At 36.2% G+C, this 26,923-nt stretch overlaps 2 protein-coding genes and 1 long non-coding RNA gene across 4 annotated transcripts; 1 reads left to right on the forward strand and 2 right to left on the reverse strand.

Moving 5' to 3' along the window:
• Positions 1 to 524: 524 nt before the first annotated feature.
• On the reverse strand, positions 525 to 1,689 carry LOC113722715 (uncharacterized). Of its 2 annotated transcripts, XM_027245969.2 has the most exons (4): positions 1,493 to 1,689; positions 1,274 to 1,375; positions 1,092 to 1,193; positions 525 to 1,008 (listed from the first exon to the last, which is right to left on the reverse strand). In XM_027245969.2, the coding sequence occupies exons 1-4, from the start codon at positions 1,619 to 1,621 to the stop codon at positions 685 to 687; spliced, it is 657 nt and encodes a 218-aa protein (XP_027101770.1). In that variant the 5' UTR covers positions 1,622 to 1,689; the 3' UTR covers positions 525 to 684. The 2 variants fall into 2 exon arrangements, with proteins under 2 accessions (XP_027101770.1, XP_071931409.1); XM_072075308.1 differs by lacking the exon at positions 1,274 to 1,375.
• A 2,784-nt stretch (positions 1,690 to 4,473) lies between these two features.
• Positions 4,474 to 5,934, reverse strand: LOC140035867 (uncharacterized). The gene is made up of 2 exons (XR_011839768.1): positions 5,245 to 5,934; positions 4,474 to 5,150 (listed from the first exon to the last, which is right to left on the reverse strand). It is a non-coding gene; the product is annotated as an uncharacterized lncRNA (long non-coding RNA).
• Positions 5,935 to 21,875: 15,941 nt separating this feature from the next.
• On the forward strand, positions 21,876 to 25,397 carry LOC113726812 (uncharacterized). The gene has a single exon (XM_027250689.2). The coding sequence runs from the start codon at positions 22,526 to 22,528 to the stop codon at positions 24,968 to 24,970; it is 2,445 nt and encodes an 814-aa protein (XP_027106490.1). The 5' UTR covers positions 21,876 to 22,525; the 3' UTR covers positions 24,971 to 25,397.
• The last annotated feature ends 1,526 nt before the right edge of the window (positions 25,398 to 26,923 follow it).

Here is a 26,923-nt window from a genome sequence, read left to right on the forward strand (position 1 = left end):
CATTAAATGGACCCTTATAAATATTCTATCTTGACTCTTTGGGCATTTCCCTTGTTCAACTTGAAACCTCTATGAATCATTGATGACATCATCATAGAGAAATAGAGGCGAGATAGATAAGCTTTTTTTTTTTTTTTAATGTGTAGTCATCAAAAGAAATTTTGTTTGTTGATGATTTGACAACTTTATCAATTTCTTCAAATGCTGATGAACATCTTCAAATTTATCGATTTACTTTGTAGCAATATTTTGGCTATTAATCCCAATAAACCCAAATATAAGTCATGATTCGTGAGACTTTAATAAGATGGTGGCATGTCATTTATTCCTTCTAAATAGAGGACAAGAACTAACGAGTTATATATGGAACCGCTCGTCTTTGAATTGAGCTGCCCATATTAACCCGAAAAAGGAAAAAAAGGAAAAGGCGAAAAGCATCCAACACCTCTACAATTAGTACTGTATAGAGTTTAGTAATGCCTTGTTGATCTTCCACTTCTTCAACAGATAATTCAACATTTAAATGCAGCAACCAAGTAGTAATATATTGAGACAATCGTCTTCATGATCAACTTAGGGATAATTAATAAGGTTCAAATATGATTGAAAGAGCTTTCAATTAACTCATGATCATGAAGCTATATGTCCTTTAGATTTCCGACAGGATGAACATATACATATCAATTAGTTGTGATGTGGAGGATGTGTCCCGACTGGTGCGTAATCGACGTGATACCATGGTCGTTCCTGTCCCAGATGCTCATCCTCGGAACTCCGAGACGCAGGAATCTCGGTTGTATCTTCATCATTTGCTTCATCTACCTCAGATGTCTGATCAACTTTCTCCTCATGTTTCTCATCAGCAAGATGATCGTTAGCAGATGGCGATTGAATATCATCCTTCACCTTATCATCTTTCAGGAGAGAGCTGCTGCTTTTACCTGGTGCCCATCTCGGTTTTGGATTTGACCCAATATAAACCCCAGCCGTACTTGACTTCTCTTCATTCTGCACAAAAGTTACCCCCAATAATTGAGTTAATTATGTTGTTTTAATTAGCAAATGTCAATTGAATGACATCCTTCATGCACCTTTTCATTTTTGAAGAGGGAGGTGCCGATTTTAGCTGGTGCCCATTTGGGGATTGGGTTCGACACAATATAAACCCCTGCAGGGTTTGACCTCTCTTCATTCTGCGCAAAAGCTAACCTCAATAATTAAGTTTATGGTGTTTAAATTAGCAAATGTCAATTGAATGGCATCCTTCATGCACCTTATCATATTTCAGGGGAGAGCTGCCCATTTTATCTGGTGCCCATTTGGGGATTGGATTCGATACAATATAAACCCCAGCAAGACTTGACTTCTCTTTATTCTGCACAAAACCCTTGATGAATTTATTGTGCATGTTCTCAAAGTGTAAAGCATGTAGATGCATACGCCCTTAGGAACTAAATTAAGATGCATGAAGTTAGATCAAGATTTTACTAACCTTGACTGAGGAGGACTGAAAACTTTTTCCAGGCTCATTTTCATTGTTGCCAATTGGCCTAGCGATACATGCATAGACAGCAAGGCATAGCTGGAGAACGAGAAGGAGAGAAGAGGATGTGCCAGACATGGGAAGAGATGTACGAGGGCTAATGTTTTTGGATGATTGAAAAGGCGGAAGAAACTTGTTGATTTCGTCTGTAATGCTGATAGGGGTATTTATAGTACTAATGCAACTCAAATCAGCCTTAGATGCTGGAGCATGCAGATTGTATTTGCATTGTATGGGCGATTAGAGTTTTGAGAACTTTAGAAGGAAGAACAACTTATGGGTGCTATTTCGTACGTCTGCCTCACATTTCTATTAAAATGAGGACAATGAAGAGAGGTAATTTTGTTCATTTTGCCATGTACATGAAGAGAGATATAAAAGCTAGAAGACAGCAACGCAATGCCATAAGAGATAGAATCGGTTCAACTTCAAACAATAACTAGAGTTTTGTGGGAAACGTATATTTATTAGAAGGTATTCGTTTGTTCACATGAGTATTATTTATGGAGATACAAGGCAAGGAAACAACACTTTGGAAACTATACAAAATCCTTCATCTAAAAGAAGCACATTATCCATCGAATCAATTGATCAAGTAGGGTGGTTAATTCCTAATCGAGTTTGTAGTTTATATCTTTACAAGCACAATCAATTAGCAAGAGCCTCTGTCCAAACTTTGTTTTTCTCATTTCTTGGCGTGTTTGATATATATATCATGTTGAACATCTTGGTGTAATACGCTTTGGAGTTGTGAGTAAGACTATTGGATTCGTATTCTTTCTATTACAGTAGCTTGACTCTAATTGTACTGCTTCAGCTCTTACATTATACAAAACTTTCGGAATCCAAGTTTTAGTAAGGAGATTTATGAGATAACACTGGTCCAACTTAATTGTCTTTGCCCAACCGTAATGTCTAGTAGTACTTGCCGTATTGAAGCATGTCTTCTGCACTGCATTATGCATATTTTCAATTCTAAGGTAAGATTTGTTTGTTCTTTTTTCTTATTATAAACATAATTCAAATTCTCTTCACTAATAGCAGTGCATATTCACATACAGGTAGGTAAGACATCTGCAAATATACACCAGCTATAAATCGTTTGTATGGTAGAACAAAGAATTTTCGAGTTTACAAGTAAATGATGGCATTTTCATTGAGTTATTTCATTTTTAGCTTTTTTGAGTAAGCGATGCTCCTAATTCTTGTGGATTCAAAGAATTAAGAATTGGTTTCAAGCAGAAATACCAATATGCAGTATTAAATTAGGGTTTTAACTAAATTGCAAAATTTCAGTCTCAAATTTGGGAATGGCTGAAACTCATACTCTTGATGAAACGGCCAGTACTTTCTTGGGATAGAAACTTTGTCCCATTTATCACTACCCATTGCATCTAGGCAGTTATTTAATTTACCTTTTTAAACGATTGACACCTTAATTTTACTTTTCTTAGAAAATATAACACATAAACCTCACTATAATGACAAATTGACTGCTGCAAAGTGGGGCAGGAAGGGCGACCTCCTCAAGATTTTAAAAATTATTTTAAAAAAATAAAAGTTTTCATTTATATCCTTATAGAAAATTAGAGTTTGCCTACCAAAAGTTAAAAATATTTTTAAATTCGCATAAAATGGTAAAAGATTTAAATCATATTCTTGTAAAAAAAAATAGTTTTAAAGTATACATATTTGTTAGTCTTGCCTTCCAAATCTCAATTTGGTTCAACCAACAAAATGTCCATCAATTATCCATTATTAGACGAATCTGAGATGTAAATATACAATCTATTGCCCTAATCAAATCGCCATGTATCTACCACTAAATAGTTTAGCACATCTAAAGAGGCAGAGAAAAGGGATGCATAACTGTTACTTTGTATTTTATCCTTTGTTGTATCAAATCATAGAATTTAGACATAAAAAATATTCCTAATATTAGAGAAGCTAGGTTAGGCTTAATTTTCTCACAGGAAAATGGTTGGATTGAGTGGTAAAGTGAAATGGATTGTAAGTAGAAGATTTTAGGTTCAAAATCTCCCACTTGACACAAAAAAAAAAAAAGGTTTAATTTGCTCACCTTATTATGATCCTAAAATCTTTGCAGTGGTCCATGAGAATTATTTCAATACAATCATATTTAGTAGGTATTGTGTTGAACGGTTTCCATCAATTCGTTATGAAATTTGTTTTTTTTTTTATCAAAAAAGAAACATAGGTATTGTACGAAGATCTTTGCTGTAATCCATGACAATTATCTCGTAGTGCAACCACAATTAACCATAAAGAGGTTTTCCTAAGTAGGCTGGAATGCTGGATTATCTTGAACAGCTGATCATACATAGTAGTAGAATTGAATGCTCCCAACTAATCCACCGACCAATCCAAATATCTTCTGCGAAATGTTAATTGACATAAAACTGAAAGTGCCGACAGCAACCCATAACGACATTCTCGTAATGAATCAATGAATACTTAACCACCAACCCCAAAGGCTAAAGCTGCCAACGAACATGGAAGATATAGGAAATATCCCTGATTATCGTTGTTCTCTTAATTTGGCATTCTCCAAATATAGTTATTGATTTACAAGCAGGATACATTGATGAAAAAGGGCCTTGTTTTTATCCACTTTGATCTGAACCAGTACTTTTTTTTTCCATGCAAGAAATAAGAAGATTGGATTGCATCCCAGTTCTGCGACGATCAATGCATGAATACTTTTGATTACAAGCAAATCCTCTTCCGTGTTTGATTTCCTTCATCCTCTAGTAAAGCTGTACAAATCCACTTTGTCGTTTCATGTGGACAAACTCATATATTCATCTTATCTTGCTATCAGTTTCAATTAGTCGAATGATCATGCACCATGAATAGAGGGAATATCAAATTTAGAAACCAAAACATAGAGCTTCTAATGAAGGAAAATGTAGTAGTAGTATGTGGGCTTACTCAGCCTCAATTTCTTCAAAACATAACTCAATTTACAGTAGTTGATTAAGTCATTTGATCGACGGGACATCATTAGAGCATCAAGTTCATGGTGCGATGTTAAAGTAACTACACTACAAACTGTTAAGGCTGTTAAACAGATCATGTCGATAGTAATGAGCACTGATCATGAATCATGATCATCAGGGGATCAGCCCAGAGATAACAAAGCTAACTTCTCAAAAACTTATCTGCTTTCAGAAAGGTGGTAGAATAGTTATCGTCAGATACAGCAGAAAATGATGGATGAGCAGCTCAACATATATTGCTAGTTGTGAACTGGAGGATGTGTCTGGGGTGGATCATAATCCAAGTTGAACCCCGGTTGCGGCTCTTCTCTTTTGCGGTGAGGCAACATCCAAGAAACAGTAGCAATAGACTCTGTTTGAACAGCATGATCATCATCTCCATCTTTAATTTTCTCATCATGATCACCATCTTTCACCTCATCTTTCTTTTCTGCAAGCTTCTGAGCTTTTCTCCCTTGATTGTTCTCATTCACCCCATTTTCCGCAGGGGAGTTCAGGCCTTCTTTGGGTGCTTCTGATTTGTTTTGGATCGAGGGTTTTTCGTTTGAGGAAACAGAAACCCTAGCAAGACTTGACTTCTCTTCATTCTGCGAAAAAGACGGCCCTAAAACTTTTAATTTTTACTATCAACCATATCAAGTTACAAAATAAAGTGAAATCCTCTAAGCAGTATTTACTAACCTTGCTGGAAAAATGGGAATTTTTTGCCATGTTGCTCTGTTTATTGATGGCGCCAATTGGTCGAGCATTACATGAATAGATAGCAACAAATAGAAGTAGAAGAACAATAGAGAAGGACGTGCTTGACATTGGAAGTGATACTAAGTGATGAATCTGACTAATGGTCTAGCAACTGAAAGGAGGAAACAAAATTTGTTGGTTTCTTCTGCACAGCCGGAAATGGTATTTGTAGTACTAAAATAACCAAAATGAGCATTAAATGCTGATCAAATGGTTCTCTTTGAGGAACATGCAAATGTATGGGGGATGAGAAGTAAGTTGGAAGATGAAGATATGGGTGGCCTTCTTGTATGTCTCTTTCAGATGTCTATCAAATTGGGACCAAGAGACAGAAACCCCACCAAGGAAAGAGAGGAGGACTCGCTGAATTTTGCCATATATATGAATATGAAGAAAGAAATAAGAGTCCAAAAAGAGAGATTTTTGTTCCTTCAAAGTTCAAAGCATTAAGCAATAAAAGTAGAAGATCATGAGAAGGTAAAAAGAAAGAACAAGAGAAACAATAAAGCAAGAGCCTGTCGAATTTTTGTGTCCACCGAGGAACCTCATTTCTTGTCGTGTATGAATTTTGTGGTGTTTCATGGCTTGTGGTTCCTGGTTTCTAGCTCTTGCCCACCATATTCCATGAAAATCTTATGAAGATCGATGATTATTCTATTCCAAAGAGCGAAAAAGTAAGTAGCCTTTTTAAGTTGACGAAGCACCAAGATTTGCAGTACAATAGTTTCACTTTGCATGTCCCCTGACCCCCAACTTTTAAATTGAGGGAATGATCGATTAAGTACTAAAAACAAACCTTGGTTCTTGTGTTGCTCGATCAGCTTCAACGCTAATCAGAACGTAATTCGTTAATAGGAGAAGGATTAGAAGGAAAAGGAGAAACTGCAACCCCTCTTTGTATGTTTTCTATGCAAATATAACCTATCCTGTTGACACATGGAAAAAGACATTCTTGTGTACAAAACTGTTACCACCACCCCCAAAAAAAAACCCGCCGGGGCAAAAAAAAAAAAAAGTGTTAATTTTTGGGGTAAGTTCCCTGTATTTTGGTTGGACTTTTTGATGGTTTAGTAAAGGGGTTAGCAATTATCATTTAAACGTAATTTGACCTCTGCTATTGTAGAGCAAGAATCAGCAGCCTATGACTAGTTGACCGAGAGTCGTCACTATGGCAAATATCAATAAACATTTCTGAGACAAGTGTTGTAAAAATTCGTTTATGGAGCGATTAAATATCGAAGTAATAGCCAAAATTTGTTAATCCCTTCACGAAAGATTTGTATGCTAAATGCTGAAATTATAAAGATACGGTTTCTTGAAAGCTAATTATTTGACAAGAGATTCTTTGTTATAATATTTTCCGTTACACTCGTTATATTATTTAGTTGATTGACACATGTCCCATGCAATAATGAATAAGAATTTGAGTTTTAAAATATTTCTTCTTGTCACTTTAAAAGTTGTGTGATATAATGTAACATGAAAATATGTAACTAAAACCTCAAGTGTAATTATCCTTCTTACTTGTTCATGTAATTGAAAACGTTAAATGAAAATTCAAATAGGCTTCTTATTGTCTTGACACTATGAGAGTTTCAACTGTTCCTTCTCTTTTCCATTTTTTTCCCCATTTCAAGCAAGAAAATAGAACGCCAATATAAGTTGGTTCAATTAGTAAGAACGATCTATCTTTTGACAAAAGATCTTGTGTTCGAATCCCGCTATCAATATAAAAATTGTGTTAGTAAATTATCTGTAAAAAATTTTATGATATATAGCTCTAAACCATGCTCTGACCCGTGATAGTGATTGAAATCAAGTCCTTCCACGTAGACATGGACCTAAAACGGAAGAAATAGCATGTATATGTGGGGGGTTCCAACTTCCAATTTAACATAGACCTAAAGAGGAAGAAAGGTGAAAGCACGGACAAGACTCTGAGGACAGAACAGAAGTCACAGAACGAGACATTATTGTTATATGGCCTATCCCTCCCATGTTACTCTTGTCAGGGACATTGGAGAACGCCCTAAACGGACCATCAATAACGGTCACACCCGCCACGTTGCACCTATCCAGGAGACTCAACTTGCCACGTGGTCATAACCCCACATAGGCCGCCAAATATTTTTTATGCACATATATATATATATATGGTAGTAATTCTCTTAGGACTAGGTGGTCGTTTGAAGCAATGTAATAACCATACGAAGAATGGATCCACCGTAGAAATCGTCGTAAGTTAATCATTGAGGACCAAAAAAAAAAAAGAAAGTGAGAAGAAGAAGCATATAGACAAAATTTTGCAAAGAAATAGTAGCTCCTTTGTTTCTCGAGAAGAAGAAGAGATGGTAAATATACACTTATACATGGATAAATAAACAATCGTTCTACTCTTTAACTAGTATTTGATGCATGCATGGCTATCTACAGCAGTTGTTCATACTAATGCATAATTCTAACTGATCAAGAATCCTCTTTAATCTCAGAAAATAAACAGGAAAAAAGTGAAACCATGCACCAACTCCCTAATTGCTTCTTCGTGTTGATTGATTTGTTTTCTTTCGATCACTTGTTTGTTCCACTTTAGTACTTGAAGTTTACAGTTCACACACACACACACACACACAAAATGGTGGTGGTGGTGGTGGTGGATTAGAGCGACGGCGGGACAGCAGAGGTTACCGAGGCGGCATTGGGATTCATTTTGCAGAATACTCTGTTTGGCGTTGACAATCGGATCAAGCTCGTGTGTGTCTTGTTAAAGCCAAGCATTCTTGGACGGCTCATCACCGCTGTCCCCACCCTAATCTTTCTTTTCTTTTTTCTTTTTTCTTTTTTTTAAATCCTAGACTGGAAACCATGCATTAATATCAGTAAAAATATCCATCACCGTTCCAAATTAACCAGTTAATTGAAAGTCTTGTACGCGGACACGGGTGAGTGTGAATTTTTCTTGAAGAAAGCTGGGACTTGGGACTTGGAAGCAGTGGTGGTCCTGGTGGATGTCCACAAGGCTTGTCATCTCATCCCTCGCAAAAAAAAAAAAAAAAAAAAAAAAAAAAAAGATTCCATGTAATTAAACCCTGGAAAGAATTTAGCTATATAACTTGCAATTAATGTACGTTTAATTTTGTAATGTTTGGACCTGTTTGATCCTGATTTCTGTTGTAAAATTGTGGAGTACATACAGTCAAATTAACTGATCTTATTTCTGGTAGTACTAAGCCTACAAAAATATCAAATTAGAATCCACTGCACCGCCGCCTCACAGTTTTTAGTTACAAATGGTAAATCAATACATGCAGCAGTATGTAATTAGTTTGACATGTAATGTAAGAAAACAGGAAAAAGGAAATGTTTCAGTTGGACAGATTTTTAGCTTGATAGTACGTACCTGATAATTGGCTAGACCCTTTTTATATTCATTATGAGAAAACCAGTCATGCTTCTTTTGTCCGAAAATTTTTTTTTTTTTTCTCTAAGGTAATAAACAAAAACAATCAGGTGCGTGCAGCAAGAAAAACAGCAAAAATGCGGTTCTGAACCATAATTAATACGAAAGTTCTTAGCTGATTCTTTTGCCCATCCTACTTGTGGGACAAAACTGCACGGCCGGGGTCTAAGGCAGCAAGATACAACGGACTTAATCACGCAATGCCTTCACGACAAATTTCCGAAGGCAATCTTGCTTAGCCAACAATGTGAGTACCAAAGAAATAGATTACTCCACTTGTTAAGTGGTTCTTTCGGAGTAACCAAGAAACATCTATACGTACGTGCTTCGGTGCTTAGCTTGTCAAACAACTTCAACGGTTCCAAAATCCAAACGACTCTTAGGGTGCGGTGCAAAACATTTTGGATTAATTTTATATATGCTGTCAGTACGTAGTGTCAGTATATATAACATCACCAGTAGATATATGACATGTCTAAAATTTGAATAATTTACTACAAGATTCTTTGAGTTTCGAAACTTGTACACAATTAGTACAATGGACTGCTTGAATAAAAATAACATTGATCTAAGAGACTCAATAGGCATAATATCAAAATTTAGAGGCCAAAATTGATTTTTTTTTTTTTTTTACTTTCTCATTTGATTGACACATTTGCATTTTGTTTCTTTCTCTTTTTTTATTTTTGAATCAACCCAAATGTTTCTTAATAATAAGTTTCAACCCTTTCTTTCTTTTTTCTCTCTTTTGAAGCAGAAATATTATTGTTTGGCTCACAAATATGGCAGGAAAACTATAATTAGCCCTCACTAAGCGCATACAAATGTTGCTAAACCATTTGTGATGATGCTAAACCATTTATCATCATTTTTTTCACACTATGTAGAAAAAAATAACCAAAGTTTCCAAGACGTGAAACGGTGAGAGTGAAATCAGCAGTTGTTTTTTTCCTTAGGCTTTCTGCAAGGGAAAAGTGGGCAAAAAGTAGCAGCAATGGAAGAAGAAACAAAGAAGGTGAGAAAATAAAGGTCCTTATCAATCGGTAGTGCAAATTGGTCGCTAGTACCTGGGATTCATTTAGAAAAGCATTTTCCATCCAACAAAATTTCCATAAAGAAAGAAAAATTTACTGAACGAGTCTCTTGCGTTCCTTAGTGTAAGCGCCAGATTTGCTTCTCTAGCTTCTTACTAGATCAACCAAAAGGCCGACTGCATGCCATTACGCAACAAGGAATCTTACTTAAAACGATTAAAGACGTAAAAATTCTGGTACTCTACTAAACTAGTTATGAAACGCAATCAGTTTTCTAATCTCCTAAGAGCGCGCAAATAAGACTTAATTTCCACGCTGTTCTAAGTCATTACAACAATTTAGTTTCACCCCAAACTTTCTTTTGAGAAACAATTCAGTTGGTCTTTCTCAAGTTTGGTCGCTGTGAACGCTTGGATATTTCTAAGTATGTAACCTAAGGAATGGAGGGAAGGATAGAACAGAAATCAAACGCTCTTAAAAAATACTCGCCACGGTAACAGTGATATAGTGCATTCTAGTTAGCATTTTGAAAATTGGATTGGATTGATCATTTCGATCAATTGAACCGTGAACCAATTATGGCCCGATCCGATTTTATATTTAGCTTAGGAGGTCAAATAAGTTGGTGAAACCAGATCAAGAATTGATCAAACCAGTTAAAAGCACTAACAAATCAGCCTTTGAATTGATTTTCACCAAATATTTCCTTTCTTTATGTATTATTTTTATCCAAATAATTTGATATTAAAATAACTAAATATTTTTAAAATCGTTGAGCCAGGGTTGAACCGACTATCGGAAACTCATCCGATTCATTTGTCAGTTTCGGTTTCAAAGCATTTTGATTCTAACACTAAAACCAACTATAATAATATTAAGCATGACTATTATCTAATCATATAAATTGGCATTTTTATCTAACATCCCTAACGTATGGGAAATACTAATGGAATATTATTAGACATAATTTTTAAACTCGATCCGGCCAGGCAGTTCAACGAGCCACCTAGGCAGGCCAACTTAATAGTTAAACAAAATAAGAAGTCAAACCTACGAAATTGGTCGGCTCAATCACAGTTTAACTACCAATTCTACTATTTCATGGGCCTTTGAGGTTTATAACTTTTCAGTTGGAGGAAATGCAGTAAGTTTGCTAAGCAATTTCCTTCTGTTACTTATGTTTTTCTTTGAAATTTTCAAAATTTATACACGTAAAAACTTAAATATAGTATTTTTCTATGATATAACTATAGTTCAACCAATGAACTTTCGGATGAACTGTTAACTTGTTTAAATAACTATGTTATTAGGGTACAAATGTTGAAGAAAATGGTGAGGCCAATTTATACAGGTATACCAAGTTGTACCTTCAATTTGAATTCTTTTTACAACTCGTCAAAAAATCTTCGAAAGTTGAGTAAAATGCAATTTCGATATTCAAACTTTGACTCTTAAGCGATTCTGATATCCAAACTTTAGATGAAAGCAAATCTGATGCCTAATGTTACAATATTTAAGCATATTTGGTATCCTTAACAGATTTTTTCGAAATTTGTACATGCTATCATGTGTTTGACAATGAAATCATAAAAAAAAACTTTAACGTTGTTACCAAATTGAACGATCTTGAAATTGCTACTTCAAGCTCTTCATGTAAAACTAAATTTCACAAATTTTTTTCCCGATTCCATGGTTGAATCAATAAAGGCTCGACTAAACTAATGTTCTCAAATTTTTTTTATTAGAGAGTACGGAGAGAAAAGGGGAGTTTTGAGTGTGTATCATTAGCTCAATTCTAAGTTATTTTGTTCTTAAATGAATGACCATATTCTATTAGTCCTTAAATTGGCCCATCAGGTTAGCACTTTTTTTAAATTTTAAAAAATTTCGCTGCTGGGCACAGACATCACATGATTTTTTTTTTTTTCAATTGGAATTTGAAAAAAATCAGTCAAATGTATTAAATGTGCTTAAATATCGTAAATTGAGGACTAGATTTGTCTTCATCCAAAGTAGGGTGCCAAAACCGCCCATGGGTCAATATTTCAAATACCCAATTCTACTCTAGAAAGTTTGAGTCTACTTTAGTTTTACATTTACTAATAATTACAACTTAGTGGGGATGGCCCGATCTTGGTCCATCCGACCCTATAATTCAAGGGTTGGGTTAGCGTTGTGCATGGGTAGAATTGGGTATGAACTCAAAAAATAGGCTCAATATTAAAGTTGACCGAGTTTGAATAACACTAAGCTATCCGATCCGCATCTTGCGGGTCAGCCATTTTCTGATCATTACTCGCCCTGCATATTAGGTACCCGTTGAGATAGGGTCGGATCAACGAGTACTCGCCCCGTCCCGCCTTATTTATCATTTAATTTTTTAAAAATAATTTATACTAATTTAATTTTATATTTTACACATTCATCTAAGATTTAATAAAAAAAATTTTCTCAAAAGAAGTCTCCCACCAAGAAACAAGCATGCAAATAGAATACAAGATAAAGGAAAAAAATTAAAAGATTTCAAAATCAATAAAAATTTGAAATAGTAGCACATTTTTTTAAATATATGTTCCACATTAATTAAACTCTTTTCTATAAAACATAAGATCATGATATCTATAAATGAATCTTGTAAATAAACTATAGTCTCTCATATTTGTAATGCAATTGGTTCAATGAAATTACTTATTTAGCTCTAAATTATTATTTTATAGTATATATATAAATAAATAATAAAAAATATATGTGGCGCGAGTCGGGTATTCGCGAGTTTTTAATTATGTGATCCTAAGTTCCTAACCCGCCTTGTATTTTAGCGGATACTCGACCCTCTTTTGACTCGATTAGATAATACAAATCAAGTATCATAACTTTCGAATCGAATTAGATAGAATGTGATAGATTTTCAGAATAGCAGATAATTTTGTTCACCCCTGCTCTTTGCTTCAAAAATTTAATGGAAGTTAAGCAGGTCATGGAATCCGAATAAGCGTTCAAGAAACTTGAATATGAAGGAAAGAGAGGAAGGGCTCAACATCTATAAAAGGGCTTAGTTGACCATAGACTGTGAATATGTGATTGTCCAAGGTGCCAAGCACTTTGTGGTCCTACTTGGACAGCGTCGGCCTGCTCCAAATTAAAAGGCCCTCTTCGTTTAAGTCAATTTTCTGCTCGTGCCATGGCAAAAGCCGATTCCACCCAAACCGTCTAAATTGGGCAGTCAAAAAATAGATAAATTTTGTTAACAAGATTTCCTTAAATAGGTTAATAAGAGGATTTTATGGTGCTATTGCATTCCTATAAATTAGGCATTTGGGCGGGGCAACGTTAAGAGCTTCTTTCCACCGAATAGCAAACTAAGCCACAATAATACATTCAACGCCTGATAGTTGGGGGTGGACCGATGGGGAAAAAAAAAAACCACAATGATACCTGGAGCAAGAAGCAAGCAAATTGCCCCAAGGCATATGGCGCAGCAGTTGAGGGGTCGGCCTTGAGTTGCTGGTTTCCCCACTAATCGGAGTTCAATTCGTGTCCGCTGCGTTGCATATCTTGACTCGTCCGAGAAAGCTGTATGGGGCTATCGGCTTCCCTCCGATTTGGTGTGCCGGCTCGGGTCCAAAGGGCTCGGGTCGGGGCATGTTTCGAGCTACAAAAAAAAAAAAAAAAAAGCAAATTATAATTTGTTCTGATGTGTCCTATTCTGGGCCATCTCTAAGCCCATTTTGTGGTTTCCAGTGTCTGTCTCTATCTGAATCTAATGCGACCAAATGCCAACTGTTGTTTCCAGCCCACAACTTGACTCCACGTTTCATCCCCTAGCCCAGCAAGCACATCTTTCCATCTCCAATACCCTCAACGCCCATGAAACGAACAAGAGGGAAAGGGCAAAAACTCTAAGCACTTCCCCAGCCATATGGTTCCCTTCCAACTGCCCATTAACACAGGCGAGCGGTCTGCATTGCTGCTTTCTTCCATTTTACAAATGATGCAATGATCAGTTGTATCCATTCTGTTTCTAGTTTGGTATTTTCCTAAAGAAATTAAACTACTTCCCCTCAACGTGGCTGCTTTTATCCCATGCAATGCAAATATGCAATAGAAATGAGCTGCTGCAAAGATTTGAAAGAAAGAACACAAAGAAGATGCAATTACACTAGTACAAAAGCAAAAAAGAATCAAGTCTAATGATCAATCCCATCATAATGTCATATTATTTATTGATCCCATCATGGTACCGACGGGATTACTGGTATCTGTGAATGAAAGTATATTAGATAATAATATATTTGTTACCAGCACCATCACCGTGTGATTCTTTGACAACTGATGTATCTTATCTGCCTTAAAACATTATGTTAAGATATTAACTACTAACAAAGTATGTTAATCACAACCTCATAATGGCCATTGTTGTCACAATAGCTAATTAAAGATACAATTGTCGTCCTGAAAGCTGAGGCTCAATATCTTGGTAGCACTACATCTACACAAGCCCTTTTTCAAAAAGTTGAAGCTTGTCGGCCTCCCCTCAGTTGAATTGCATTATCCCTCAACTGCCTTTTCTTCTGTTGGCCTTATAATGCTAAACCTTTACGTACCAGCATAGGCCATGCCTACTTGCCCCTAATCACTTTACTACAATCTCAATAGCTAGAGCAAATTATGCAGTAGTTTATAAAGGTTACAGTTTTGATGACAAGTTCTCTTGTGTGTACTTTCTTTCCCGGTCACTGTCTCGTTGCATGCTCATAGAGGAGGTCTCAGCCGATGACACTTTTTAGATGACAAACCTTCTATTCACATCAACTACTAGGGAAACCAACTAATTATAAATTAGTTGGCCACTAAAAGAGTTTTAAGACTCTACTTGTGTGTAGATCAAGAGATCAAATCTCTTTACCTGCATTTTAAATCCAGGATTTTTCGAAAAAAATTCGCCACCGAATGCCTATAGAATAGAATCCACCGTGTCCAAAAACAAAACAAAAAAAAAAAAAGATTACTAGGGGAAAATGTGGGGCCAAAAACAAAAAGACTTGCTCTCTGTTTTTCGTGGCAGCCATTCTCCTACCACTGTTCAAAGTAGTAATATATTCAAGTATTTCATAAAAGGAAATGACAGAAGATGGTGAAACTAGAAAACCGTTGCTAATTCTTGTAAACAAAAAAACTTAAAAAAAAGGCTTAAGAAAACCAATTATTGAACTAAGGCTTAAAAAAATATTTGGTTCCAGCGCTTCAAAGGTTTGCATTTTCTTCATCCTAGTCTTGTAGCTAGATAAAGTATTTGGTAAAGACTACAGGGTATGTGCAAATGCATGTACCTTGTTAACCTTTAATCTTGATCAATTGTTTTCGTGGGAGCAGTGACAATCAAATGAACCCGTGATCCATATAAGCAGTAGAAGGATTACTAAGCCTGTTTGATAATTTAATTTAACATTTAAATTTAATAAATTCATATCTTAATATATTTAGACGTGTTTGATAATAAATATTAAAATTGCAATAGTTAACAATTCAATAATTTAATAAATCTAAATTTTAGATTTCAAATTTTAGATTTCATTTGTATCAAACACACCCTAAGTTTTGATTGTCCTAGTAACCTAATCATTTGTCCTTTAGATGTCCCTACAAAAAAAAAAAAGAACGGGACACAAGGTCAAATTAACAAATATAATAGCTCTACGGAATGGATCAATTAGTTGAAAAACATACTTCGTTTTATTTATTATATAACGGGGAAGAACTATGTGCTGGTGAAGCCTCCCTGGCTGAAGGCCTTTGAGGAAGTCCGATGCCAGATGGATTGTGAAACTTTTTTACATCTATTTGATCGTGAGAAACAAAATGGTTGATGCAAATCCAATAAGTTTCAAGCTTTCTCAAACAAAAAGTAGTGATTTTGTGTTGTAACCATTATGTTTTACTTTTAGTTTGGTGGCTTAGATGAGGAGTTTCTTTCATTTTTTGTGTTGCTTGAGATGTAGGGTGCCTTGAGAAGAGAGAAAAGAACATGTCATCAACCTTTTTAAGCTATTAAACAAATATATATATATAGAGAGAGAGAGAGAGATGATTAGAGATTGGAATTAGCAATTAAAAATAAAATAACAGGAAGGGTAGGCCCTGTGAGTTGGATTCACTTTCCACTTCATCAAGGAAGAAGAAGTTGTTACCCATCACATGCCTAAGGGCTTAAACTAAACATCTTTTCTGACAAATCCAAATCATGGCATTGCTAAACTATTCTTTCCGGGACTAAGTATGTCCCCCCCTTTCTTTCCCACATACATGCCAAATTTCAATTCTTGTCCAGGCAAGTAGGCAGCTAATTAAACAAGTCATTCGAACCTGTCAACCACGACCCTTGGATTTTTCTTCCATTTTTTCCCCCCCTGTGTTTTGGGTTATTTTCCATTTTTCTTTATCACTGTTTTGGTTTGGGTGAGAGGGTATAGGACAGAAGGGAGAGGAAAGTAACTATTCAAATACACGATTAGGTGTCATAAACCTGCCCTTCCTTCCACCTAAATAACCCTTCGGTTTTTAGCTAAAAAGCAGGGGGTAGGTAATAAGGCTAGCTATGCGCATTATGCATGAGAATTTATCGCTAAACTTGTTAGTTTTTATTTATACCGCTTTTTATGGCCAATGATATGTTTGTTCCATTGAATTTGGCCTCCATTTCGTTAGTGATGCTAATTTGTCTTCGATCGTCTATAAAAAAAGAAGATGGTTGTATATATATATATATATATACTCTTCCTGTATGTCAACGTTCCATTATCTATCTATCTTGTTGATACTAATGTCGCAATCTGAGTTGATTAATGTTGAATGATCTTTTCTTTGTGCTTAATTCTTAGGGTTGCAATCTGACTTGATTTGAAAAATGTTTATGAAATGAAGGATGAAAAACAAGCCAAGTAGTAATATACATATGTAACGGTTGCTATTTGCAATGAATGATAATAACTAATTAACATACGTACAGTTGAACTTCTTGATGAACCTCAAACGTACCTCATATTTTATATGTATCATCATGACAAACGCATCTAGGATAAAGCCATTGAATCTACTAATTAAATTGAGGGGGGGGGGGGGAAATGCAGTAAAACCTTTAAATAAGATCGATCGCGTATATATATTAGCCATAAAGAAGAGAATAATAATGCATGTCCCGAGTCCAACAGCAGAAAACGATTTCTAAATCCTAACAAACAACAAGCATCTTTGCACTTAGGCGTTAACCACTACCAATTTGCGCAAGACATTCTGGTTATAGTCAACCGGGAGATGAACAGGCCAAAGATACGGTCAGGAGCAGTATAACATTCGTGTCGGAAGCTACAGTGCAGTGTGCATCTCTTGTCAAGAAATTCAGGAGGAAGAATTTGTCCCCAAAGTACATGTGCAATCAATCAAAGTTCAGTGTATCGATGCCTGCCTGCCCTTATTGCTGTCTTTGGCATTTCGTCTTCTAATTTATTTCCTGTGGGAAGAGTCTTGAAGGGTTTATAAATTTCGATCCATCCTGCCTGCCTGCCTGCATGCATGCATGCATGCATGATCCAGTTACAAGAATTAAGATGCTCATGCATGTTGCAGGAAATCTTGTCGTGATAAATTCTCACGTACAATTAATTGTTTTCAAGAAATGTTGCAATCAATCTTCCTCGTCTGACCATGGACATTCAAGAACCAGAATGAGAAAATGACCACATATGGGCATATCCCGTATGGTCTAACCGATTACGTAATTCTTCTACTACTAGTTAAAGAGACGTTTTACTGCTTTAAGACTGAGGGCTCAATTTACTTGGCTTTCCAACTAAACGCACATATATACTCAATAATTATTAGAGTAGAGAGAGACATTTTACTGCTGACTGATGGCTCAAGTTTCCACTTCCCACAGTCGCACCTGTTTCACAATTAGGGATCCCTGCAGAGTGCCTAAGTCTTGAAAATTTTACATTATCTATAGACGTACAGTTTGGTGTTTCTTTTGGGGTTTGAAACCTGATTTGTACTAATTTCACATCTTGGCGTCATCTGGATTAAATAGTCAGAGTACGTGGACCATATGAAAATGAGACGCTAATTTTATCTTAAAATAATTAATTAGTACATTGTTAAGAATCATAGTTGAGTGCAAGCAAAAAAAAAAAATAATAATAAAAAAAAATATATATATATATATATATATATATATAAAAGTAAAAAACAATTTCCAAGGTTTGAACGTTTAGTTGTTGCCTTTGTGTCCTAATCCTTCACCCCTCCATGATGACAAGTTAAACACGGATAGTTAATGATTGACCGTGGCTTAACCAAACCATTTACACATGCGAAAGTATCAAATCATCAATCAAATAGAAGTTATGTTGAAGATAGTGTTGTAAACTCGGATCATTTTCTCTTTTACCTACAACATAAGTTCGCACTCCAATTTTTGGCCAATGAAGCGCCCTTTGTAGCATCTTGATGAATGCAAAACTTTCTCTAGATTTATTCGTGCCACAAATCAATGAAGTTTAGTCAGTATATATAACATGTTTGAAATTTCCTAATGTTCCTGCATGGGGAAAAAGAAGGGCCTTTCCAAAAAAGTTGTCCATGGTTTCAAAGACATCAAACATCAAATTCAACCTCGAGTGATTGATTAGTCTTGCATACTTTATGAAGTTGAAAACTAGAAATTAAATTTCCACCTTGACCTGCGACACTTTCTAAGATTTTAGAATTAATTAAAGCCAAAGGAAAGAGGATTTAAACTTAAAATCATTAATTTTTAAGATTTCAACTATTAGAATAAATCCTTCTCAATTAAGCCAAACAGAACTTACTTAGCAACCAATTTGGGATATTCTTTTAGGCCTTGTTTGGATTGCTGTTTTTCGTTGAAAAATTACGTCGTTTTCCGTAATCACATTTTCCTATTATCTTTTTCCCTCACATATATGAAATCGTTACAGTAATTTTTCCATGAAAAATACAATCCAAACACACTGTTAAAGTTTCTCTTCCAGAGTCAAATCAGATGTCAAAGCAAACAATAAGAATTATGCATGCAGATTAGGCGTTGATAAAAGTATTTCACAGTCATTAATTCTCAGTGGAAATTTACGTGCAATTTTGCAGCTGAAATCATGGGCTTTCCTGCTCGATCTGTAAGAACAAGTTAATGCTAATCAATCAAGAAACTAAACGTGACTTCCCTTGTGAAGTATCTTTTTTCATTTTCATTACAAAACCAACATTCCAAAAAATCATTTGATTCTTTAATTTGTATGCATGAGAATTGAAGCACCTAATCCAAAGGTCCAATGCATGTACTATATATAGTTGAGAATGCATCAAATTTTATCCAAACTACGCACACAAGAAATGCTTAATTAGTGTATGTTACTCGATCTTTTTTCAAAGCCCCCATAAAATTGAAAACCGATTCAGTTTTCTTTTTAGTTTTGGAAAAAAAAAAAAAAAAAGATGAAGTGTGACCTTACTTTTCCAAAAAAATTAATCAAGTATTGAATCACAGCCTCACGCCCCAATCTCGAGCACATAATATATCTGCTCCATTAGAAATCCACCTCGACATTCTCATCAAAACAAATATTTTAATTTATGAAATTGCCGCAATCTTTTTACACAGACCAAAGTGCTTGCAGCGCAAGTAGGCCGAGGTCGAGGCATGAGGCTGTTTAAGCGCAATTGACCATTCAACTTGTGTCGACATCAAAGAAAATTCAACAAATTTAAAAATTTTAGGAGCCCTGAGAAGGAAAAAGTAACTCATCATTAAGTGCTCCAACGTAATTGATTGAGATCTTATGAAAAAATTAATTGTGCAGATTAAAGCAGAATTTTATAGTAAAACCTTGCCAATTAAACAGAATGAATACGAATTTGGCACCAAAAAATACAAAAAAAAAAAAACGGATATTTTTAATTATAGAAAAAAGAAAATGTAAAATGGTAGTATGTAGATTTAGCTACACCATTAGATGCATAGGTTCCAGCAGACCTATTATTTAATTCAGCCAGGACAATCTCGTACTAGCATAGAGTGCGTTGTACATAATTATTATGTGACTTAAATTACGTACCTATTTTTTGACAAAAAAAAAAAAAAAAATTTACGCACCTATTTATGTTTTGGACTTTTCTTTTACTTAAATACTTGAATAAATTGTTTGGTTGTTCTTGTTCATGTAAGTTGTAATTGAACATTTATGACAACAATCTTACAGCACATTGTAGTGTAATTCATGAAACTGTTCTTTTGTCTTTCTTTTCTTTTTTTTTTGGTTAATACAACTGATTTTTTCCATCTTTGAATTAGATAACCCAGAATCCATTTGAATATATCATGTATTGACTGTCGACTTTTAGTTGTATACGTAGAATTTATGTAGCTAGCCAGAATTATCAGGTACTCATGTTTAGACCTCTGTCATTAATGAATTATTTAAAATGATTAATGCTTAATATCCCTCAAATTACATGAAGGTTTCTATTCATACAGACATTTAAATGTGTAATTATCCACATGCATGTAATTACTCATTTATTGCACATCAAATCCTGTCATTAATGTGGACCCTTTATCTAAATCAGTGCTTTCATGCGATATTAATCTCTTGTGTCTAATTGATTAATTGCCTAGTCAAGTTAAAATTGTGGCCATTTAAAAGGATGCCCAGAGCCATATGGTTAGAGAGGTAAAGGAATGGGAAATAGTTTTAGAAGCGCACCACTTAAAAGCCAAAAGCAATGCATTAAATAAATAGAAAGGGGCTGTTAATGGACAAGGATAATTCTTGAGTCCAGTCCACATCTCTCAAACCAATGTTTGTTTCGCTTCCTTTACCCAAATGTTATTGTAATTAATTAATTAAAAATTGCTAAACATATTAGACCAAAAATATTTAAATTAAAAGAAAATTTAAAAACTAACTTCATTAGTATTAGGTGTGTAATTTGTCTCATTGCACTTGAATTTATCCATTTTCTCATTTAGACATCTCATCATTCATCAAGAAAGCTGGGAGGGGAAAAGACCGGTAAAAATCTTTCTTTGGTAAATTAGTAATATGCTGCCTTTTTGAAGGATTAATCAGGGATAATATCATAAACCTCCCTTGTAATTTTTCTTAATATCACTTAGCACCTCTAAAATTTTAAAAATTTCACTTATCACCCCTTACTTTTGTTATTTGCTTAACAAAGTTTTCAGAAACCTTGAACTACCATTTTGCTCATTTTACTAAATAAATAAAATACTCATAAGCCACTTTGTTTATTCCAAAAAAAAAATCACTATCTAAAAAAAATCTCTAGTAATTCCACCACATCACAAAATTATAGTCCATAAAAATATCAATTTGAAAATAAAAAAGATATTTGTAAAGAAATGCATTAGCACAAATGTAACTCTATACTTTCAAAACCAATTTCTTGTGAACTTTATATATTGTTTTTTCAACTTCTTCTCAACTCGTGGCACAAGCCTTTAAACTGTTCTAATTATTATAAAAATCAACCCAAAATAAAACAGAGAAATTACACCCCATTCTGTCACAATCACAAAAAGTAAAAAAAAAATAAAAAATTTAATTTACAATAATTTATAAATAAAAAATTGTATTGTCATCCAAAAAAAATATGAGAGAGAGAGCGTTGGAGAAAAGAGAAAGATAAGAAAGTAACTTTTGTTTCTTTTTTTTATTTTCATATTTTTTGAACTCCATTTATTTGATATATTGATATGTGAATTATGCAATTGTGAGGGCTTTTTGTAATTACTAAATAGGTAGGTGATATTTTAAAAGTTTTAGGGGCGCTAAGTAATATTAAGAGAAACTTCGAGGGTGGTTTCTGATATTAACCCTATTAATTACTGCCGCACAGAATGAGTACCGATGATCCACGCTCGATGGGTGCGAGTGGTGGTTGTGCCAAGGACACAAACCCTAGCTGCAAGATAGATAACTACGTCTCCAGACAAGCCACAAAAATTAACTAAAGGTGCAAAAGCTTTTAAAAAAAATAAAAAAAAAGAAAGATATCGAGAGAGAGAGAGAGAGAGAGAGAGAAGGGAAGGGATGAATTGAAGGAGGGAGCACTTTAACCACTTTTTTATGTTGCACGCATCCATGGCAGAGAACCGAAGGAAGACAGAAGAGTTCTACAAACTAAGACAGACAGCAGAAGGAGAGGCGAACGAAACTAAACAAGAAAAATATCATCAGCTCCTTTAACTAATCCATTCTCCTTCCTTCTCTCCACCCCCTATATACCTTAACTACCTATTAGTACAACCAGTCTTGTAGCATTTCCTTTCATCCTCAAAAATAAACAAAAATCATCCGCAGCAAGCGAAAGGCAGCAGCCATCCACTGTACAATTACCTCTGATTGGGTTGGGGTGTTCTGGTTACTCGTGTAAATAGCTAGCTAGGTGATTTTTCATACATAGTTCTTGAATCTACCTCTTCTTGGGGTGGGCTTCTTGAGTTGCATGCATCACTCTTGATCACTGTCTAGAGAGATTTTGGGTTGGCTTGTCAAACTTAGGAGTCTACATCCTCTTTTGCTTCAATTCGAGATATAATTTTGGATTTCGTTCTCTCTCTATCTCTCTTTTTTGTTTGGTGGTTGTGGTGATTCCAAACTGGGGAGAAATAGTGATTTGGGTTGTTTTTGTTTAAATGAAGGGGATGCCCTTACCCTTTGATTTTCAGGGGAAGGGGGTGTTAGACTTAGACTTACAATTTGTTTCTTCTTCTTCTTCTTCTTCTTCTTCCTCTTTTTGGAACTATAAAAACGCTAGCAATTGTAAGGCAAATTGTCTCTTGAACCGTAATACCAGCATTTCCAGTGATAGTGAGCCCACATCTGTCCTGGATAACATAAGGAGTCAAAGTCCTCCTACATCTTCTTCAACCCTGTCTTCATCTCTAGGAGGAGGAGGAGGAGGCGGGCCCAACAAAAACAGCGGAGGTGCAGTTGCTGGTGGTGGGGGTGGTGCCTCTACAGATACAACCGGGGTGGCGGCGGTTTCAGGAAATTCATCCATCAAATGGCACCAAGATGCCCCCTCCACTACCACCAGCTCAAATGTTGCAGCTGAATCTGAGCTCCAACCTGTGCCACCATCTCTTGAGATGGGTGGTGGTGGCACCACCGCCGCGGAGGAGTGGGAGAGTGTTTTACCGGAGTCCGTGGCTGCTTCCCCCAGCCAAGAGCAGTCTATTCTGCGCTGGATCATGGGGGATGTGGATGACCCTTCTATGGCCAATTTAAACAAGGTTCTCCAGATTGGTGGTGGCCCTGCGGCCGCAGACGACGAGTTCAATCCCGGTTTTGGCGTTGTTGATCAAGGCTTTGGAGCTGACCCTGTTGGCCAAGTGACCAATTTTTTGCCTCCAATGAACCCCTCACTGCCAATGGCCAGTTCTGCCAGTTTGTCAAGCAATAGGGTGAATGGTGAAAAGATTGGCTTGTTGGCGAATTCGTCAGGAAGTCCTGCTGTGAATAAGCTATCTAACCCTCAGAATTCGATTTTTCCTGCATTATCGAGCAATCTTGGGGTCCCTATTGCCTTCAATCAAGGGCAACAGCACGTTATCCAACAGACACCAACAGCAGCATTTGAGTGTGCTGAGATGAAACCCCCAATTTTCAATCCACAAATGTTAATAAACCAGCACCAAGCTCAGCACCCGCAGAACCCCTCTTTTTTTATGCCTTTGGCATATGGACAGCAGGAGCAGAATTTGTTGATGCCACCACAGTCGAAAAGACATAATCCAGGACATATCGGAGGGACTGATCCCGGCTTCCAGATCTCCAAAGCTCCGTTTTCGGATACAGGGCAAGAGCTTTTTGCAGGAAGACAACAGCCACACCAGCAGCAGCAAGCAATGCCTCAGGGGCTATCTCATCAGCTTCAGTTGCTTCCTCACTATCTGCAGCAGAGGCCTGCTGCAACGAGTCCAAAGCAGAAAATGATAGGGGATGAAATGGGGCACTCACATCAGCAACAGCAGCAGCAGCAGCAGCAAGCAATAATTGACCAGCTATACAAGGCAGCAGAGTTGGTCCAGACGGGGAATCCATTACTCGCGCAAGGGATATTGGCGCGGCTCAATCACCAGCTCTCTCCTATTGGTAAGCCTTTCCAAAGGGCTGCTTTTTATTGTAAGGAGGCCTTGCAATTGCTACTCCATACTAACAACTTAAATCCCTGTACGGCCAATTCGTCGCCGTTTAGTCTCATTTTCAAGATTGGTGCATATAAATCCTTCTCCGAGATCTCACCAGTTGTACAATTTGCGAATTTCACTTGCATTCAAGCCCTGCTAGAGGTTTTAGAGGGATTTGATCGAATTCATATTATCGATTTTGATATTGGCTATGGTGGTCAATGGGCTTCTTTTATGCAAGAGCTTGCCTTGAGAAGTGGTGGTGCACCATCATTGAGAATTACTGCATTTGCCTCTCCCTCAACTCATGATCAGCTTGAGCTCGGCCTAATGCGGGAAAATCTAATGCATTTTGCCAGTGAGATAAATATGGCATTTGAGTTTGAAATTGTGAGCATTGATTCTTTGAATTCTGCTTCATGGTCGCTGCCTCTTCACGTCTCAGAGAATGAAGCCATAGCAGTTAATCTGCCTGTCAGTTCTTTCTCGAGCTGTCAATTGCCACTCTCTCTGATTCTCCGTTTTGTGAAGCAGTTGTCTCCAAAGATTGTGGTATCTGTTGACAGAGGTTGTAATAGGACTGACCTTCCATTTCCAAACCATGTGATTCATGCCCTTCAGTCTTATTCCAATCTTCTCGAGTCCCTTGACGCTGTAAATGTGAACTTAGATTCCTTGCAAAAGATTGAGAGGTTTTTGCTCCAACCTGGGATCGAAAGAATTCTGTTGGGTCGTTATCATTCCCCTGAAAAGACACAACATTGGAGGACCCTGTTTTTGTCATCTGGCTTCTCCCCATTAACTTTCAGCAATTTTACAGAATCACAAGCTGAGTGCGTCGTGAAGAGGACCCCTGTTCGTGGATTCCATGTCGAGAAGAGGCAGTCTGCGCTTGTCCTCTGTTGGCAAAGAAAGGAGCTCATCTCAGCTTCAGCTTGGAGGTGTTAAGCAAATGATATTTAAGATACTAGTGATTGATTTCATCGATGAAGCTGCCTCTTAACTCACAACTCACTGGTTTAGTCTCTCGACATTTTGAACTTTTCATGCTTGTGATATATCCTTCTGCTAATTGTCTCTGTGGCTTAGGCAGATTATTCCATTTAAAGAGGAACCAGACATTTTAGTAACTGGATGTTCTAATATAGTTATCTTATTCCATTGTATTATGTTGGACGCAATTATCCATAGTTATGGTGCTGTTATACATTTCTGGGGAATGGCATCATGGTTCTAATTTTATGTTCAGACTGTTGTAAACTCAACAACATTGCAAAGCAGAAATTAACAAGAGGAAAAACATGATGTTACCTCTATATTGATGCATCATTTTGTATGTTTTTTTATAATAGAAAATTCATCTTAGCTTCATCAAGTCTTGACCAGCTGTCTCTTTCCCTCGACTCAAGCTCTTTGGCAGTTATAGTTTAGTGGATTGTTCTGATGTACAAGGTTTGCCAGAATTCAAGCTCCTTTAAGCTTTGCTAGCATGATTTGACCTAGTTTCTTTCTACTTACCAGCTCTTGTCCTCTTTCTGTCAATGGCAAAACATACCAGTTCAGTTGTCTAGGTTGATCTTTGATCAGTTCCGAATGGCCGCTAAAGAATTCTTCAAAGAAGTTTTCCCATCTCTCTCCCCCCATCCCCATATAACTTCTCTTTACATCTATGCATTCAGAAGGGAGAAGAGAAAGTTCTTAAAAATTTGGTTAGGCACATCTTCAAGGTGTGATATCTGGGCCTGTAGGCTATGTCCAATGCTTTTTGGTGATTGAAAGCGGTTTTTTAGTTCCATTCTGTTAGCTATGATAGCATGTCATTGACAGAGCAAAAATAAATTCATCAAGTACAAAACATTCCCATTCATTACTATTTAGAACCCCATAAAGTTTATGCAAACAAACTGATTTTGGTGCATCTTGTTACATTAGTAGTTGAGAATTATCTTGCTTTTGTTTTGATGAAACATCGAGGAACTCTGAACTTGGGTGCTTTTTTCATTTCTAAGAGAAAGAGGTGGAATATAAAAAATCCCATTTGAGATTTGAGGCATAATGACCATGAAAATGGGGACATAGATGGAGATTGTGGTCCAATTACTCGTGCAATCTATTGTGTTAGATGTCTTATGCTAATGGTTTCCCATTCTTCTCTTCCTCTTGAGAGCTGGGAGTCGATGACAGTAGTGCATGGCTATTTACCTCGGAGCAGAAGAATGAACCAACTCAGTAGTTTGAAACTTAACTAAAATATATAGTTTAGTAGTATTGTTTTGTGCAACTTTGGAACCGTCATTTGTACGACGGTGGGCGTAGAATTCGGGTGTTTGTAGTTATCAACGATCGGATGTTGGCCTGTATTCCATTTAGTACATGCATCCGTAGGGCTATGCTGTTGATTGCAGCAATTTTGAATGATTAAAAATCAATGGTGGGCACATTATACAATCATCCCTCGGAATTAGTTTAATCAGACAGTTAATGTTTTTAGATAATCTAGCACGTTACCATGCATGCTAACAACTGTATTTTAATGCATTGAATTTGCTGCTCTCTAGGCTTATGCCAATTTTTATAACGATTGTCCTAATCAAATCACATGGGACTTGTACCATTGGACCCCCGCATGATTAGTTTAAACTCACCCTATCATCGCCTTGGAAGTCCTTCCCTAAGCATTATTTTAATTATGGTCGCGTTTGAAATTTTTTTTTTTTTGAATTTTTGTTAAAAAATGCACTCGAGCGATTTGATATTTGTGAAGTAAAAATGTGATTGGAAAATACGTTTACAGAAAACGTAAAAATTTTTTTGTTAGGAAACTACATGCATGTCAATGAGAGAGAGAGAGAGATGGTTTGTAAACTTCTTGTTACTCTATATACTACTCCATTCGTCCCA

This window comes from Coffea arabica, chromosome 2c (assembly GCF_036785885.1).
Source record: "Coffea arabica cultivar ET-39 chromosome 2c, Coffea Arabica ET-39 HiFi, whole genome shotgun sequence".
In the NCBI taxonomy this organism is placed as follows: Eukaryota; Viridiplantae; Streptophyta; class Magnoliopsida; order Gentianales; family Rubiaceae; genus Coffea; species Coffea arabica.